At 40.2% G+C, this 17,571-nt stretch overlaps 1 protein-coding gene across 1 annotated transcript in view; it reads right to left on the bottom strand.

Annotated features, from left to right (window-relative positions):
• Nucleotides 1-12,110: 12,110 nt before the first annotated feature.
• Nucleotides 12,111-17,571, bottom strand: part of GFRAL (GDNF family receptor alpha like) — an 82,892-nt gene continuing 77,431 nt past the window's right edge. Inside the window, exon 9 of the mRNA XM_068960980.1 lies at nucleotides 12,111-12,225. Within this exon, the coding sequence (XP_068817081.1) occupies nucleotides 12,111-12,225 (115 nt within the window). The remainder of the gene's footprint in view (nucleotides 12,226-17,571) is intronic.

Here is a 17,571-nt window from a genome sequence, read left to right on the forward strand (position 1 = left end):
ACTCTCTTAGAAGATTCAAGCATATAATACATTATTATTAACCATAATCACCATAATAGAATGGTGGTTACCAGGGACTGAGAATAGTGCAATAGGTTAGATGTTGGTCAGAGTTCAAGCTTCCAGTTATAAAATGAATACATGCCGGGGATCTTACAGCAGCTCTGAATTTTTCTTACAGCAGCCTGCACACTTCTGTTACATTTGTACAAAGGGAAAAAAAAATGTTATCTGTGGACTTCTTTTTGAAAAAACAGTATATCTTAAGGTTATCAGCTCAAGATCTTCGCAGATGTGGAGGAGCAGTGGGGTGCAGGCTAGACCTGTGGGCAGTGAGAAAGGAGGGAGAATGATGTGATGATGCGTGTTAGGAGCGTGAGTGGGGGCGGATGTGTTTCTGCAAGGGGTCTGTACACTCACGGGAAGGACGGTGTCCAGCGCACCGCTAGGCTTTCAGTCTGCTTCTTCATCCTGGCCTTATACTGCTCTGGTGACTGGAGGCTCTTCCCTGGACCCACTGGCATTCTGTGGAAGTGTCCACCATTACTACACATTATGTCCAGGCAAGGTGGTCCTCCAAATTTGTAGTTTGGGAAAGTCATGCATTGGTGTCAATGACACTGTAATTTCAAAGCTGGAATAACATTGAATCTCTTCCATATTAAAAAACTAAATTTTGTTAATGTATAATCACATTCAGTTTTTATATTATGCCACTCTCTAGCACAGTAAAGCTCAAGGCCATTCACCCCTTCCTTCCACAAGCCATGTCAAACCTGCCTGAACATCTTTCTTGATCCTCTCAGAAAGACCCTCTACGTGAAATTATAATATGTAGGAATTCAGTTGGGCAGATGAAAGTGAAAGTGGAAGTTGCTTAGCTGTGTCCAACTCTCTGCGACCCCATGGACTGTGGATTCTCCAGGCCAGAATTCTGGAGTGGGTAACCATTCCCTTCTCCAGGGGATCTTCCCAACCCAGGGATCAAACCCAGGTCTCCCACATTGCAGGTGAATTCTTTACCAACTGAGCCACAAGGGAAGCCCAAGGATACTGGAGTGGTAGGTAGCCTATCCCTTCTCCAGCAGATCTTCCCGACCCAGGAATTGAACCAGTGTCTTCTCATTGCAGGCAGATTCTTTACCAACTGAGCTATCAGGGAAGCCCAGTTGGGCAGATACTTGGGAGTTATGTTTAGAGCCTCCAACTTCTTCTACACAGAGGTGCTCAGTAATAAGACGTAGCGGTCACTCCTTGCATCTATGTATTTATTTGGTAAAAAGAAGGCAGAGATTTTAAAAGAACTAAGTTGCTTAATAGGAATTAATTTTACCTTGTGATATGTCATTATTCCAATAAAGGTTCCTCAAACAATAGTCAATTCCTTAGCTCTAAATAGATTATATGTATATATATATATATATATATATATATATATATATATATATATATATATATATAAAACAAAGAATTTGCTCTGGAACTTGCTGGCCCTTGGGTGGTGCTTGGTTTCAGTGTAGGGAACACATGTATACCTGTGGCAGTTACATGTTGATGTATGGCAAAACCAATACAATATTGTAAAGTAATTAATTTCCAATTAAATAAATTTATTAAAAAAAAAAAAAAACAAAGAGAGGAGGTATCTTTCCTCCTCCCTGTTTTCTTCCTGTTAAGGAATATTTGGAATGAGGATCATGTTTTTTAATTTAATTACCTTGATATTCTTGTAATGTGAGAAGGAGGTGAATGGTCAGCTCCTCTCCCATTATTGCCTGTGACTTGATCTTCTCCTGGAAGTGAGGGGCTGAAGTAACTAATGCAAGAGAAAAATGGTTGTCTCTTTGGATCTGGATACTGTCTCTGTGAATCAGAGGGTAAAATGGTAAAATCTGACCCAGGAAACAAATAGGGTACAGTAACAATCTAGAGGGGCTTCCCAGGTGGCATCAGTGGTAAAGAACCTGCCTGCCCGTGCAGGAGGCGTGAGAGGCAGGTCCAGTCCCTCGGAAGGGAAGATCCCCTGGGGAAGGGAATGGCCGCCCACTCCAGTGTTCTTGCCTGGAGAATCCCATGGACAGAGCAGCCTGGTGGGCTAGTCCATAGGGCCACAAAGAGTCAGACACGACTGAAGAGACTTAGCAGCAGCAGCAGTGTGAAGGCTAAAAGGTGAAAATTCAACATGACTTTGTTGTTGTCCTGCTTTGCACTGGATGATGAGCTAAATACAGAGGAATCTGAAAGACTATGCTTGGAGAACAGCAAGAAAAAAAATATTTTATACTTAGCATTTAGTTGACTCTGAGGAATGTTTAGTAGGCTTAGCATTATGCAGGGTTCACCCTAGGAGATTAAGAATAGTTGAATCATCTGACACAAAGTGAATTTATGTATTTGAGAAGAAGAACTTCTATCAGCCCTGGTTTACAGTTAAAGTTCTGTGCCTTGTTTTCTAGAAACATCATTTAGAGAAATGAAATGTGTCTTTAAATGTGTCTGTGACCCTCAAAGCACCTAAAACAGTGTCCGTAAACTGCTGCTGTTCTTTATTTATATGATGTTATTTTTGTCAGTATGTAGGTCTTTTTCAGGAATACTGGTCTTATTCTGGACACTGAGCTGTATTAGAGGTTTTCAAATCTACAGTCCTTTGTAGAATAGAATCATGTCAAGGTGAACCAATAGTAAGTGCTGAGAGTGGAATTAATAAGAGTTTTATTGATTCAAGGTGCTTTGCACCAGCTGTCAGACACAGACCAGAGTCCTTAGCTATTCTTCACTCTGAATTCATAAAGAATAGCATCCCCATAGGACAGTTTTAATTGGAAGCATATTTTTCCTCCATAAGGCAAACTCAGGGTCACAACAGGTAACCTGAAAGATTGTTCCGCCATATGTTATTCCCAGAAAATATATTCCCCCAAATATCATGATACACAAGGGGCGAAGATTACATAAGTCTTAAGATAAACTTCCCATCAAGTCAATTTACCATAAACTGAATGGTTGGATTACAAATGAAGGCAAGGCGCAATTTAGACTCTGGTATACATTAGGAAAATGAAAATTATGTTATCCACCTGTTTGAGTGCCTGCTCCTTTTATGCTAACCTTCATAGTATGTATGCTTCAAGACATTCAAGGATGGACATAATATATGGTTATATATTCTGGAAACCAGAAAAGGTAAGGTTTTTTATTATAGTAAACTTAAATTTATAGTCCTATGTATTTTCCGAGACTTTAAAAGAAGTCTATTAGTAACACAATTTTAGTTCTCTTAAGAAGTAGAAGAAAGTTTAACAGAAGATGTTTTTCTACATTACTGTTTATTTGTAAGTACATGTGAAGTCATTTTTGAATGTTGATGTGTAATCTATTAAGTACTAAATATAATTCTTTTTAAATTTCATGAGGAAATTTGTTTAAATTTTAAGCCTTCAAAGATAGTCAGATTCAAGATATAGGTTTTTAATTATGATAAAAAAAATACTTCCAAATCCCCGCTATGTAATTGCCTGGGCATGAATAGATATCATCAAGACTCCAAATGCCTACATTCTGTTATATACTATGACTTAATTATAATAGATCTTAGTTTGGGAAGCTGTTAACAAAGTACCATAGACTAAGGGTTGTATAAGGAACAGAAATTTATTTCTCACAGATCTGGAGGCTGAAAGTGTGAGATGTGAGTGCTGATGCATTTGGATTCTGGTGAGAACCCCCAGGCTTCTTGCCCTGTCCTCCCATTGTTCAGCTGCCAAGTCGTATCCAACTGAGAACTGCATGGATGGCATCACGCCAGGCTTCCCTGTCTTTCACCATCTCCCTGAATCTGTTCAAACTCATGTCCATCGAGTCAGTGATGTCATCCAACCACAATCCTCTGTCCCCTTCTCCTCTTGCCCTCAATCTTCCCCAGCATCAGAGTCTTTTCCAGCGAATCAGCTCTTCACATCAGGTGGCCGAAGTATTGGAGCTTCAGCTTCAGCATCAGTCCTTCCAAGGAATATTCATGGTTGATATCCTTTAGGATGGACTGGTTTGATCTCCTTGCAAGGGACTCTCAAGAGTCTTCTCCAACACCAAAGTCCTAGCTAGGGATCCCTCGGGTCTCCTTTATAAGGATACTAACCACACGTAAGGACTCTACTTTCGTGACCTAAATTACCTCCCAAAGGCATTCCCCCAAATACCACCACATTGGAGGTTAGGGTTCCAGCATATGCCTCTTGGGGAGATACAACCAGTCAGTTGATAGTAAAGTTGAAGTGAATACATCTGCATGTTGTTTTCCTGTTGAATTCAGGATACTATGTAAAGAGATATAAAGGGATATGCTGCCAAAATGTTTTAATGCTTCCATGACTGATGTTCATTATTATTTAGTCTAAATCACCCCACTTGACTTTCAACCCTTGGCTGGTGCATCCAAGTCCACTGCAAGAACTGGTGTAAAATACTCTCAGTATTTCTTGAATTAATAATGCCTTCATATGCTCTCAAGAGGTCATAAATCACAGTGGATACAAATGAACTTATTTACAAAACAGAATCACATACTTAGAGAATGAATTTATGGTTATTACCAGGGGGGAAGGGATAGTTAGAGTCTGGGATGGACATGTACACGCTGCTGTATTTAAGATGGATAATCAATAAGATCCTACTGTATAGCACAGCTTCCCTGGTGGCTTCGACGGTAAAGAAGCTGCCTGCAATGAAGGAGACCAGGGTTTGATCCCTGGGTTGGGAAGATCCCCTGGAGAAGGGAATGGCAACCCATTCCAGTATTCTTGCCTGCAGAGTTCCAAGGAGAGAGGAGCCTGGTGTGCTGCAGTCGATGTGATCGCAAAGAGTTGGACACAACTGAGCAACTAGCACTTTTTACTTTATAGCACAGGGAACTCTGCTCAAAGTTGTGTGGCAGCCTGGATGGGAGGGGAGTTTGGAGGAGAATGGATACATGTATATGTATGATTTAGTCCCTTTTCTGTCTATCTGAAAATATCACAACATTGTTAATCGGCTATACTCCAATATAAAATAAAAACTTTTAAAAAGAAGAAATCATAGTGGAGAGTTACAATGGGAAAGCAAGAATAATTTTGTACGCAAAAAGAAATGGCTTCCAGAAAACCATAATGCTACCCATTCAACAAACCAAGAAGGGTTTTAATGTGGAAAAGCACAGTAGTTAGTGATCTGTTCATTAGGAGGCCCATGATTTAATCTAGTTATCACAGTGCTAGATTTTATTTCATATATGAAAGATGACACCTCAAAAAATACAAAGATAATGAACAGGTTTCACCTTGATTCTCCCTTTGGTTTTCATACATATAACTTATCTTCAGGTACATTATTTTTATATTTTGAGAATCTGGTTGGACCTTTTTCAGCTACCCCAGTTGACCCCTCATTTTATTGGTTTTCTGAACACCTATGGATAAGTGCTCCCAGGCTGCAGGCTAATTAGCTACCAATGACAGAAGACTATTAGCTCATCTGCAACTACTTTGACCAATTGGCTGTTGGTTCCCCAGACAAGGTTGGAGGAAGCTGGGTTACCATTAAAGTGGATTTTCTTAACATCAGGGTGATAATATGGATCATTTAGCTCCTTATAGGCTTTTTATGGGCTTTCCTGATGGCTCAGTGGTAAAGAACCTGCCTGCAGTACAGGAGACCCAGGTTCATTGTCTGGGTCGAGAAGATGCCCTGGAGAAGGGCATGGCAACCCACTCCAGAACTCTAGCCTGGATAATCCCATGGACAGAGGAGCCTTGCCGGCTACAGTCCATAAGGGTCGTGCAGAGTCGGACGTGACTGAGCATGCGTGCACACACATCCTAGATGGAGGTTTTAAGATCCAACATGTACCTTGTCGTAATCTCTTATTTACCTCTGGTAATAGTTCAGAAAAAAGTGGCTTTTTCAGCCTGACTGTCTCTGTGAAGTCAACAGAACAAATTCAGAGCTTCCTGACAGCTCATGGTAATGAGCTTTTCATGTGAGCAAGAAATAAACCTTGTCATTATAATCCACTGACATATCATGACTGCTTGTTACTGTAGGATTAACCCAGCCTATCCTGTTTGAGACACTTATTGCACAGAGTATTATTACAAATAAGATAGATAATGAGGCAAATTCAAATGTGCACCAGAAAATAAAAATATAATAGGAGTCTGTACAGAGGGAAACTTTCTAATTGTTAGGTGCAAAGGAAACTCTGACTTTCTAGCAGCTGTATCATAAAGACAAATGTATTTAGATACCCGTTTCAGTGTCCATTATATAAACGTACTTCTGTTCTTCAGTGGAATCAAATGATGTCTAGTCATTTCTAGTCAGAAATCTCAAATATGCCTCATGGATTTTAACAAAAAGGATTACATTTAACCAGCAAATTAAATCCAGTATGGGGAAACTGTTTGATTTGGGGTCTTCTCTGATTGACTTCTGATGAAGATAACTATAATGACCTATAAAATTATAGTGAAGCAACTACAGCCTCCAAATCCCTAATCTGAATAGGTCTGCAAACAATGTCTCTCGGGTAGTTTTATATCCAGGGTTCTCTCCGCTTACCATGCGCTCTTTGGTCTGCTGCCTGCAAAAGGGGAGATAATTCAGAAAACCGGGACAAGAGGGAAACAAAGCCGATCTGTCAAATCCGCTGGCAGTTGTTGTTGCTTTTTTCCCCTTTTCTCTTCTCATTTCTTCTCATCACCTCATTTCTTTTCCTCCCATTTCCCTTGTCCTGGTTTCCTCTCTAATAACTCTAGTTTTTAGTTGAACCATTGTATATCTGTAATAGGAACATAGTGGAATATCTTAAGTCATCACTTTTTTCTTTTTTTTCATTTTCCTTGAATCGTGGTTCTCTACAGCTCCAAAGCCAAGCAACAAGTATCCATTACTCCTGTAAAAGACTGGGTAGAGCCTTAGAACAAAGGAGTCATTGTTCAGCTGGAGCTTAAAGTCTAGCCTTTTCAAGCACTTAAAGGAATAATGGCATTGAAAGCCAGGGTTTGTGAAGAGAGTAGTGTTTTCTAAATGTTAAAAATGTCTTTGTGTTATGATCTAATTCTGGTAGATCTGAGTCATAAAGCTGCATTAAAAGTTATAGTGAAAAATAAACGGAGGATATGGGGGGAGAAAAGTCTACTTTAGATGGTGACCTTGGAGAGATGGAGGGAAGAAAAAGGTAGAGGCAGGAGTTTCAGTTTTGGCATCTTGTCCTGTCTGCTTCTTGATCACTGCCCCCTGCTCAGTCACTACCCAACAGCATCTATAATGGATCTCCCTGGGGGTTTGGGACAAGGGCAAAAATGAGGAACAGTGCTTACATCCATATAAGTTTGGGGGAAATCCCAGCATAAGAGGCCTCACTTCTTTCCTGTCAACAAAACTGTGCATTAATCATATTACCAAAATTTTATGGCACTGTAACTCCAGCGGGATGGAAGCTATGACTGAAGGAGAGATTTGATGTTCGCTTCAACCAAAATAGCACATAATATAGCCATGTGCAGAGAGAGTGGCTGGCCCTTTGGCTCTCCAGAGGAAGGAAGGGGTGTGAAGATCCTCTCTAGGGAGCAAGATGAGGCCCCTCTTTTAGAGGAAGAAAACCACCACATATGGAAGCCTCCAAAACTGGAAGCCTTGACAAGGAACCACGGTGCCCAAAGTAGCAGTGTGGACCGGTCATCCCAGCAGACTCCGCGACGTGGCCAGAGACGAGACAGAACAGCGCCTCACAGCGGAGACCAGAGAAAGCACAGAAGGCAGCACTCATGCCTCAGAGAGCGCTCCATTCATAAATGTACCCTCCTGGGGAGGAAGAGGAGAGAGACAGGTGAGATGTCCTCCAACTGGGAATTCAAAGTTAAAATATCTGACTTGTTTTCCAAGAGGACCGAGTTCATCTGAATAAGTATTTTGGTTTCTTTCTTGGAAAGATGTTTCCCATCCTGGGAGGGAACAGAATCTTCAGAAAGCAGACCAGATAAATACAAACATCCATTACCTTTGTGTACATGTTTCCTGATATTAGGGAAGCCCTGATATGTATTAAAAAATGCTTACTCCTTGGAAGGAAACTTATGACCAACCTAGATAGCATATTAAAAAGCAGAGACATTACTTTGTCAACAAAGGTCTGTCTAGTCAAGGCCATGGTTTTTCCAATAGTCACGTATGGATGTGAGAGTTGGAATATAAAGAAAGCTGAGCGTTGAAGAATTGATGCTTTTGAACTGTGGTGTTGGAGAAGACTCTTGAGAGTCCTTTGGACTGCAAGGAGATCTAACCAGTCCATCCTAAAGGAGATCAGTCCTGGGTGTTCATTGGAAGGACTGATGTTGAAGCTGAAACTCTAATACTTTGCCCACCTGATGTGAATAACTGACTCATTTAAAAAAACCCTGGGGCTGGGAACGATTGAGGGCAGGAGGAAAAAGGGACAACAGAGGATGAGATGGTTGGATGGCATCACCAACTCAATGGACATGGGTTTGGGTAAATTCCAGGAGTTGGTGAAGGACAGGGAGGCCTGGCATGCTGCAGTTCATGGGGTTGCAAAGAGTCGGCTGCTACTGAGCAACTGAACTGAACTGATATGTATCAGATATGTATCAAGTGTGTATCAGGGCTTTCCTGATAGCTCAGTTGGTAAAGAATTTGCCTGTAATGCAGGAGACCCTGGTTCGATTCCTGGGTTGGGGAGATTGGCTGGAGGAGGGATAGGCTACCCACTTCAGTATTCTTGGGCTTCCCTTGAGGCTCAGTTGATAATGAATCTGCCTGCAATGAGGATAGACCTGGGTTCAATCCCTGGGTTGGGAATTTCCTCTGGAGATGGGAACAGCTACCCATTCCAGTATTCTGGCCTGGAGAATTCCAACGGGTGCAAAAAGTCAGACATGACTGAGCAACTTTCACTTTACATACATGTTGCATATATGTTGTAAGGCAACAGTATAATGCTTGGATGCTTTACCATTTTGTAAGTTGTTTAGATTACGTTACTCAGAAATGTTTCATATGCTCCTATGTGAAGTCAGTCATCAATTAAAAGATTAGAGCTGCCACTGTCATGAATTTAGAGTCTTAATAATGAAGAATATCCCCAAGCAACATAGTCAGGGCAACAGAAGATGAAAATGTTCTCTTATACAACAGTTTCCTTACCCATAAAATATTTATTAAATTTTTTTAAATTCTTTGTATATATTTGCCTCCCTGTCTCTCAAGGAAGATGGATAAGCTGATATGCAAGTGGCAAAAGCCAACTTCTCCAAGTATTGCCTGTGTAAACATGGATTACCTGCATTATATCAGACACCACACTAATGATGCTCTCACAGCTTAATGCTTAGTCCATAGATTTGGTAGACCTATAACCAATTTCCAGCTATTCTTACCAATTTTCTGAATATTTATATAAAATTATAAATTATTTGCCAGTAGTTCTCTCTACTTTCCCTTCTTTCATACTGAATGATTCAAAGATTCAAACATGTAGAATCTATGTTTGGATATGATTGGAAATCAAGATTAATTACTTTCCCCTAGCTTTATTGAGATATAAATGACATAAAACATTGGGTAAATTTAAGAGGTTTGATTATTATTATGATTTGATACAATTATATACTGAGAAATGGTTGCTACACCATGGTTAGTTAGCACTTTTGTTACCTCACATAATTAACATTTCTTTTCATCTACTCTCCTATGAAGTTCCACATGTAAAATATAGTATCGTTAACTGTGTGCCCAGAATATATTAATCTCATAACTAGAACTGTGTCCCTTTGACCAGCATCTCTTCATTTCCTCCAGACTCTAGCCCCTGGAAACCACCACTCTATTCTCTGTTTCAATGAGCTCAGCTGTTTTTTAGATTCCACATAACTGTGAGAACATACAGAGTTTTTCTTTGTCTGATGTTTCAGTTAGCACAATGCCCTCAAGTTCCATCCATATTGTTGCAAATGACACGATTCTCCTTTTCTTATGGCTTAATAGTATTCCTGTGTGTGTATCTTCTTTGCGCACCATCCGTAGATGGACACTAGGCCTGCTTCCATGTTTTGGCTACTGTGGGTAATGCTGTAATCAACATGGGGGTACAGATATATTTTCAAGAAGCTGGTTTCATATTTTTTGGGTATACACCCAGAAGTGGAATTCCTGGGTCATATAATAGTTCTATTTTTTCCTTTTTTTTTTTGAGGAACCACTGTTTGCCATAGTGGCGCAATTTGTATTCCCACCAATGGTGCACAAGCATTCCCATTATTCCACATCCTCTCCCACACCCATCTCTTGTCTTTTTGATGATGGCCATTCTAACAGGTGTGAGGGGATATCACCTTATGAGATAAGCAATGCATTTATTTTACTTCGTAAGTTACTTCATTTGAAGTGCATTTGAAATGACTGAAAGAATGGATCTAAGTGTTTTAATGGGCAGTGCCTATTTCTTAGCCCTTAAAGTATTCTGTGGCTGATTTTTCCTTTCATAAACTTATTTTCCTCATGGCCTTTATAAAACTTTAAAAATCAGAGGGGAAAAAATGACAGCAGGAGAGGAGGAAAAAAAGATGGACAAGGATTAATAACTGTGATGAAAGAAATTTACAATATTTGTAGGACAACCAGATGAATGTGTAAAATGATATTTCCTTTTCTTTATTATCTAGTTGTTTGCTTTAAATAAGAACTACCATCATGGGTGGAATATACCTTATAATTCTTACAATGAACTATCCTTGTACATTTCAATATTTCTTTATTATCTAGTTGTTTGCTTTAAATAAGAACTACCGTCATGGGTGGAATATACCTTATAATTCTTACAATGAACTATCCTTGTACATTTCAATATTTCTGCCTACAGTGCTGAGTTCTGCTCACTCCTTATTCTCACTCCCCTCTTCTGCACCCCCCTCCACATTCTACCAATGTTCAGAACAAACATGGAAATGCTAAATAAGTCTTTATGTGTCCATCAACCATTTTGCTCTTCCAAATCCCTCAAAACTGATCTTCAAATAGAGGAAGATCTCTACTATTGAGATATTAGGGGCATTAACAAATTCTGTTTTCCTATTCAGTGCAGTTTGTTGCTGAGTCATGTCCGACTCTTTGCGACCCCATGAATCACAGCACACCAGGCCTCCCTGTCTATCACCAACTCCCGGAGTTTATGCAAACTCATGTCCATCAAGTCAGTGATGCCATCCAGCCATCTCATCCTCTGTTGTCCCCTTCTCCTCCTGCCCCCAATCCCTCCCAGCATCAGGGTCTTTTCCAATGAATCAACTCTTCGCATGAGGTGGTCAAAGTATTGGAGTTTCAGCTTTAGCATCAGTCCTTCCAATGAACACCCAGGACTGATCTCCTTTAGAACGGACTGGTTGGATCTCCTTGCAGTCCAAGGGGCTCTCAAGAGTCTTCTCCAAAACCACAGTTCAAAGGCATCAATTCTTTGATGCTCAGCTTTCTTTATAGTCCAAGTCTCACATCCATACATGACCACTGGAAAAACCATAACCTTGACTAGATGGACCTTTGTTGGCAAAGTAATGTCTCTGCTTTTTAATATGCTATCTAGGTTGGTCATAACTTCCCTTCCAAGGAGTAAGTGTCTTTTAATTTCATGGCTGCAGTCACCATCTGCAGTGATTTTACATATCTTTAAATTCTACTGCTTTAGTCTAATGCTTATTATTTGCACACTAATTTTGATGACATGATCTGAAAAGGATAGGTATCTCTGAAGCTTGTTCCTAACAGACACCCACTCTTTTTGAATTTCTTCTTTCTGGAAATTTTGTTTCTCAGCATTTTCTTCATAGGTTGTATCTCACATTTACCTTTTAAGCATGATCCCTTTGTCCCGATGGTGCACTTGTTTGGCATCAGGGACCTCTGATATTTTATTTTATTAATATTTGGGAACATGATATTAGTATCTGGGAGACATTTATTTAACAAATCTAGTGCTGTTGAAGCAGAAGTTCCCAATACATAGATGAGTCCTCTGATGAGCGCCTCCCAGGAGAAACACGGGAGTGATGATGTTTCCCTCATCACTCATTGGATTCTTCATTTTCAGAAGCACAGCCTTCGAAAATTTCCTCTTCCAGTGACTGGATGATCTCTACATTTCTGGAAAAAGTTTTACTGGGGATGAAAAGTTCTTGCCTACACGAGAAAACCAATATGGTTTTCTATCATATGAAATATGTCCATTAATAAATAGAAAAAAAAAATTCTTAATTGATAGAACTTGAACCCTTTGACATGGTGAGAAACCCTATTTTAAGTTTGTGCTCTTGAGTTCCAAAAAGCCTCATGAAATATAGAATTTAAGCTTAGACTGATGTGGTTTATATTTTTGATGCCTTGACAGGCATCATTTATTTACAAAGAAGGTAGTTGGAGGTTCATGAGGAAGGGGATATAAGTGTACTTGTGGCTGATGCCCATTGTTATATGGCAGACCCAACACGACATTGCAAAGCAATTATCTTCCAATTAAAAACAAATAAAAATAAAACTGCTGGCTGCTTACCCAAGCTTCCTATCCTCTTCATCCTTGCTAAATAGAACTCTGATTTTACATGGGAATTCATCCTTTCCTCGGATGATTTAGGGTCAGTTCTTATTCAGTTCAGTTCAGTCGCTCAGTCATGTCCGTCTCTTTGTGACCCCATGAATTGCAGCATGCCAAGCCTCCCTGTCCATCACCAACTCCCAGAGTTCACTGACTCACGTCCATCGAGTCAGTGATGCCATCCAGCCATCTCATCCTCTGTCGGCCCCTTCTCCTCCTGCCCCCAATCCCTCCCAGCATCAGAGTCTTTTCCAATGAGTCAACTCTTCACATAAGGACGCCGAAGTATTGGAGTTTCAGCTTTAGCATCATTCCTTTCAAAGAAATTCCAGGGCTGATCTCCTTCAGAATGGACTGGTTGGATCTCCTTGCAGTCCAAGGGACTCTCAAGAGTCTTCTCCAACACCACAGTTCAAAAGCATCAACTCTTCAGCACTCAGCCTTCTTCACAGTCCAACTCTCACATCCATACATGACCACAGAAAAAACCATAGCCTTGACTAGATGGACCTTAGTCGGCAAAGTAATGTCTCTGCTTTTGAATGTTATCTAGGTTGGTCATAACTTTTCTTCCAAGGAGTAAGCGTCTTTTAATTTCATGGCTGCAGTCACCATCTGCAGTGATTTTGGAGCCCCCCAAAATAAAGTCTGACACGCAAAGAGTCGGACACAACTGAGCGACTGAACTGAACTGAACTGACACGGTTTCCCCTGTTTCCCCATCTATTTCCCAGGAAGTGATGGGACCAGATCAGTTCTTATTAGACTAAGTCAATTCTGGCAATTTAAATTCCTGTATGTCCATATAAGTTTCCCCCTCAGTCAGGATGCTTCCATAAAACTCTTATCCTTCTCCATCAGAGGGTAGACAGAATGAAAACCACAATCACAGAAAACTAACCAATCTGATCACATGGACCAAAGCCTTGTCTAACTCAATGAAACTATGAGCCATGACAAGTAGGGCTACCCAAGACAGATGGGTCATGGTGGAGAGTTCTGACAAAACATGGCCCACTGGAGAAGGGAATGGCAAACCACCTCAGTATTCTTGCCTTGAGAACACCATGAACAGTATGAAAAAGGCAAAAAGATATCACAATGAAAGATGAACTCAACAGGTCAGTAGGTGCCCAATATGCTACTGGAGATCAGTGGAGAAATAACTCTAGAAAGAATGAAGAGGTGGAGCCAAAAGGAAAAACAACACCCAGTTGTGGATGTGACTGGTGATGGAAGTAAAGTCTGATGCTGTAAAAAGCAATATTGCATAGGAACCTGGAATGTTAGGTCCATGAATCAAGGCAAATTGGAAGTGGTCAAACAGGAGATGGCAAGAGTGAATGTTGATATTTTATGAATCAGTGAACTAAAATGGACTGGCATGGGTGAATTCAACTCAGATGACCATTATATCTACTACTATGGGCAAGAATCCCTTATAGAAATGGAGTAGCCATCATAGTAAACAAAAAGTCCAAAATGCAGTACCTGGATGCAGTCTCAAAGATGACAGAATGATCTTGTTTATTTCCAAGGCAAACCATTCAATATCACAGTAATCCAAGTCTATCCCCTGACCAGTAATGCTGAAGAAGCTGAAGTTGAATAGTTCTATGAAGACATACAAGACCTTCTAGAACTAACACCCCCCAAAAGATGTCCTTTTCATTATAGGGGATTGGAATGCAAAAGTAGGAAGTCAAGAGATACCTGGAGTAACAGGCAAATTTGGCCTTGGAGTACAAAACAAAGCATGTCAAAGACTAACAGAGTTTTTCCAAGAGAACATGGTGGTCATAACAAACCCTCTTTCAACAACACAAGAGATGACTCTACACATGAACATCACCAGATGGTCAATACTGAAATCATATTTATTATATTCTTTGCAGCCAAAGATGGAGAGGCTCTATACAGTCAGCAAAAAGAAGACAGGGCTGACTATGAGTCAGACCATGAACTCTTTTTTGCCAAATTCAGACTTAAATTGAAGAAAGTAGGGAAAACCACTACACCATTCAGATATGACCTAAATCAAATCCCTTATGATTATACAGTGAAAGTGACAAATAGATTCAAAGGATTAGATCTGATAGACAGAGTGCCTAAAGAACTATGGATGGAGGTTCATGACATTGTACAGGAGGCAGTGATCAAGACCATCCCAAAGAAAAAGCAATGCAAAAAGGCAAAATGGTTGTCTGAGGAGGCCTTACAAACAGCTATGAAAATAAGAGAAGTGAAAGGTAAATGAAAAAAGGAAAGGTATATCCATTTGAATCCAAAGTTCCAAAGAATAACAAGGAGAGATAAGAAAGCCTTCCTCAGCAATCAATGCAAAGAAATAGAGGAAAACAATAGAATGGGAAAGACTAGAGATCTCTTCAAGAAAATTAGAGATACCAAGGGAGCATTTCATGCAAAGGTGGGCTCGATAAAGGACAGAAATGGTAGGGACCTAACAGAAGCAGAAGATATTAAGAAGAGGTGGCAAGAATACACAGAAGAACTGTACAAAGAAGATCTTCATGACCCAAATAACCATGATAGTGTGATCACTCACCTAGAGCCAGACATCCTGGAATGTGAAGTCAAGTGGGCCTTAGGAAACATCACTCCAAGCAAATCTAGTGGAGGTAATGGAATTCCAGTGGAGCTATTTCAAATCCTAAAAGATGATGCTGTGAAAGTGCTGCAGTCAATATGCCAGCAAATTTGGAAAACTCAGCAGTGGCCACAGGACTGGAAAAGGTCAATTTTCATTCAATCCCAAGGAAAGGCAATGGCAAAGAATGTTCAAACTACCCCACAATAACACTCATCTCACACGCTAGTAAAGTAATGCTCAAAATTTTCCAAGCCAGGTTTCAACAGTACATGAATGGTGAAATTCCAGATGTTCAAGCTGGACTTAGAAAAGGCAGAGGAACCAGAGATCAATTTGCCAACATCTATGGGAGCATCAAAAAAGCAAGAGAGTTCCAGAAAAACATCTATTTCTGCTTTATTGACTATGCAAAAGACTTTGGGTATGTGGATCACTACAAACTGTGTAATATTCTTAAAGAGATGGGAATACCAGACACCTGACCTGCCTCTTGAGAAATCTGTATGCAGGTCAGGAAGCAACAGTTAGACAGCTGGACATGAAACAACAGACTGGTTCCAAATTGGGAAAGGAGTAAGAGAAGGCTGTGTATCATCACCTTCCTTATTTAACTTATATGGAGAGTGCATAATGCAAAATACCTGGCTAGATGAAGTACAAGCTGGAATCAAGATTGCTAGGAGAAATATGGATAACTTTAGGTATGCAGATGACACCACCCTTGGCAAAAAACGAAGAAGAACTAAAGAGCCTCGTGATAAAAGTGAAAGAGGAGAGCGAAAAAGTTGGCTTAAAACTCAACCATCAGAAAACTAAGATCATGGCATCCAGTCCCATCACTACATGGCAAATAGATGGGGAAACAATGGAAACATTGAGAGATTTTATTTTTTGGGCTCCCAAATCACTGCATATGGTGACTGCAGCTATGAAATTAAAAGATGCTCGCTCCATGGAAGAAAAGCCATGAACAACATAGACAGCATATTAAAAAGCAGAGACATTACTTTGCCAACAAAGGTCCATTTAGTCAAAGCTATGGTTTTTTCCACTAGTCATGTATGGATGTGAGAGTTGGACTATAAAGAAAGTTGAGCTCCAAAGAACTGATGCTTTTGAACTGTGGTGTTGGAGGAGACTCTTGAGAGTCGCTTGGACTGAAAGGAGATCAAACAAGTCAATCTTAAAGGAAATCTGTCCTTAATATTCATTGGAAGGACTGATCCTGAAGCTGAAACTCCAATACTTTGGTCACAGAATGGGAAGAACTGACTCATTTGAAAAGACCCTGATGTTGGGAAAGATTGAAGGTGGGAGGAGAAGGGGATGACACAGAATGAGATGGTTGGATGGCATCACTGATTTGATGGACTTGAGTTTGAGAAAACTCCAGGAGTTGGTGATGGACAGGAAGGCCTGGTGTGTTGCAGTCCATGGGGTCACAAAGAGTCAGACACAACTGAGCAACTGAACTGAACTGATGTCCATATCTTCTTAGGAAGCTTGACCTGTGCCAGTCATTCATTGACTATGAAAAGAGTGGAAAAGAAAAATTTGAATCCTAGAATTTGTCACTAAATCAACTGATCCTTGAGATGTTCTATTTTGGAACTCTTGATATAGGAACTGTTATGTATTCCTTATTGCTTAAGGCATTGTATTAGAGGGGTGTGTGTGTGCTAAGTCACTCCAATCATGTCAGACTCTTTGTGACCATATGGACCACAGCCTGCCAGGCTTTTCTGTCCATGGGATTTATTACAGGTAAAAGCATCGAATTACTAGACAAGTAATGTAAATTAATAAATGCAGTACTTCAGAGAAGATTATTTGAAGCAACTATTTCTTGGTTGTTTATGTGCAAAAATGGCATAATTACAGCTGGGATGAGAAACTGGCAGTAGAGTCTAGGATTTAAGATGAAAGATTCTGAAATCTGCTCTATCGGTGTTCAATTACTAAATTTTTTGTTGACCACTGTGACTACAAGAAATTGCTTAATCTTTTTAACCCTCAGTTATTATTTCACATTCTATCCCCCACTCTTCTATATTCAAGACAAACATATTTCTAAAAACAACTTGATTTCCTCCCTCTGTTTTCTGGAGAACAGTCTGTTCTCAGGCTTTAGCAAGCCTGCATTAAATGGCAGTGACTGGAAGATGGAAAGTACTATTTATCTTCTCTTATGTAACTAAGGGCAGGAGGAGAAGGGGATGACAGAGGATGAGATGGTTGGATGGCATCATCAACTCGATGGATATGGGTTTGGGTGGACTCTGGGAGTTGGTGATGGACAGGGAGGCCTGGCGTGCTGTGGTTC

Source organism: Capricornis sumatraensis, chromosome 22 (assembly GCF_032405125.1).
Source record: "Capricornis sumatraensis isolate serow.1 chromosome 22, serow.2, whole genome shotgun sequence".
Taxonomy (NCBI): Eukaryota; Metazoa; Chordata; class Mammalia; order Artiodactyla; family Bovidae; genus Capricornis; species Capricornis sumatraensis.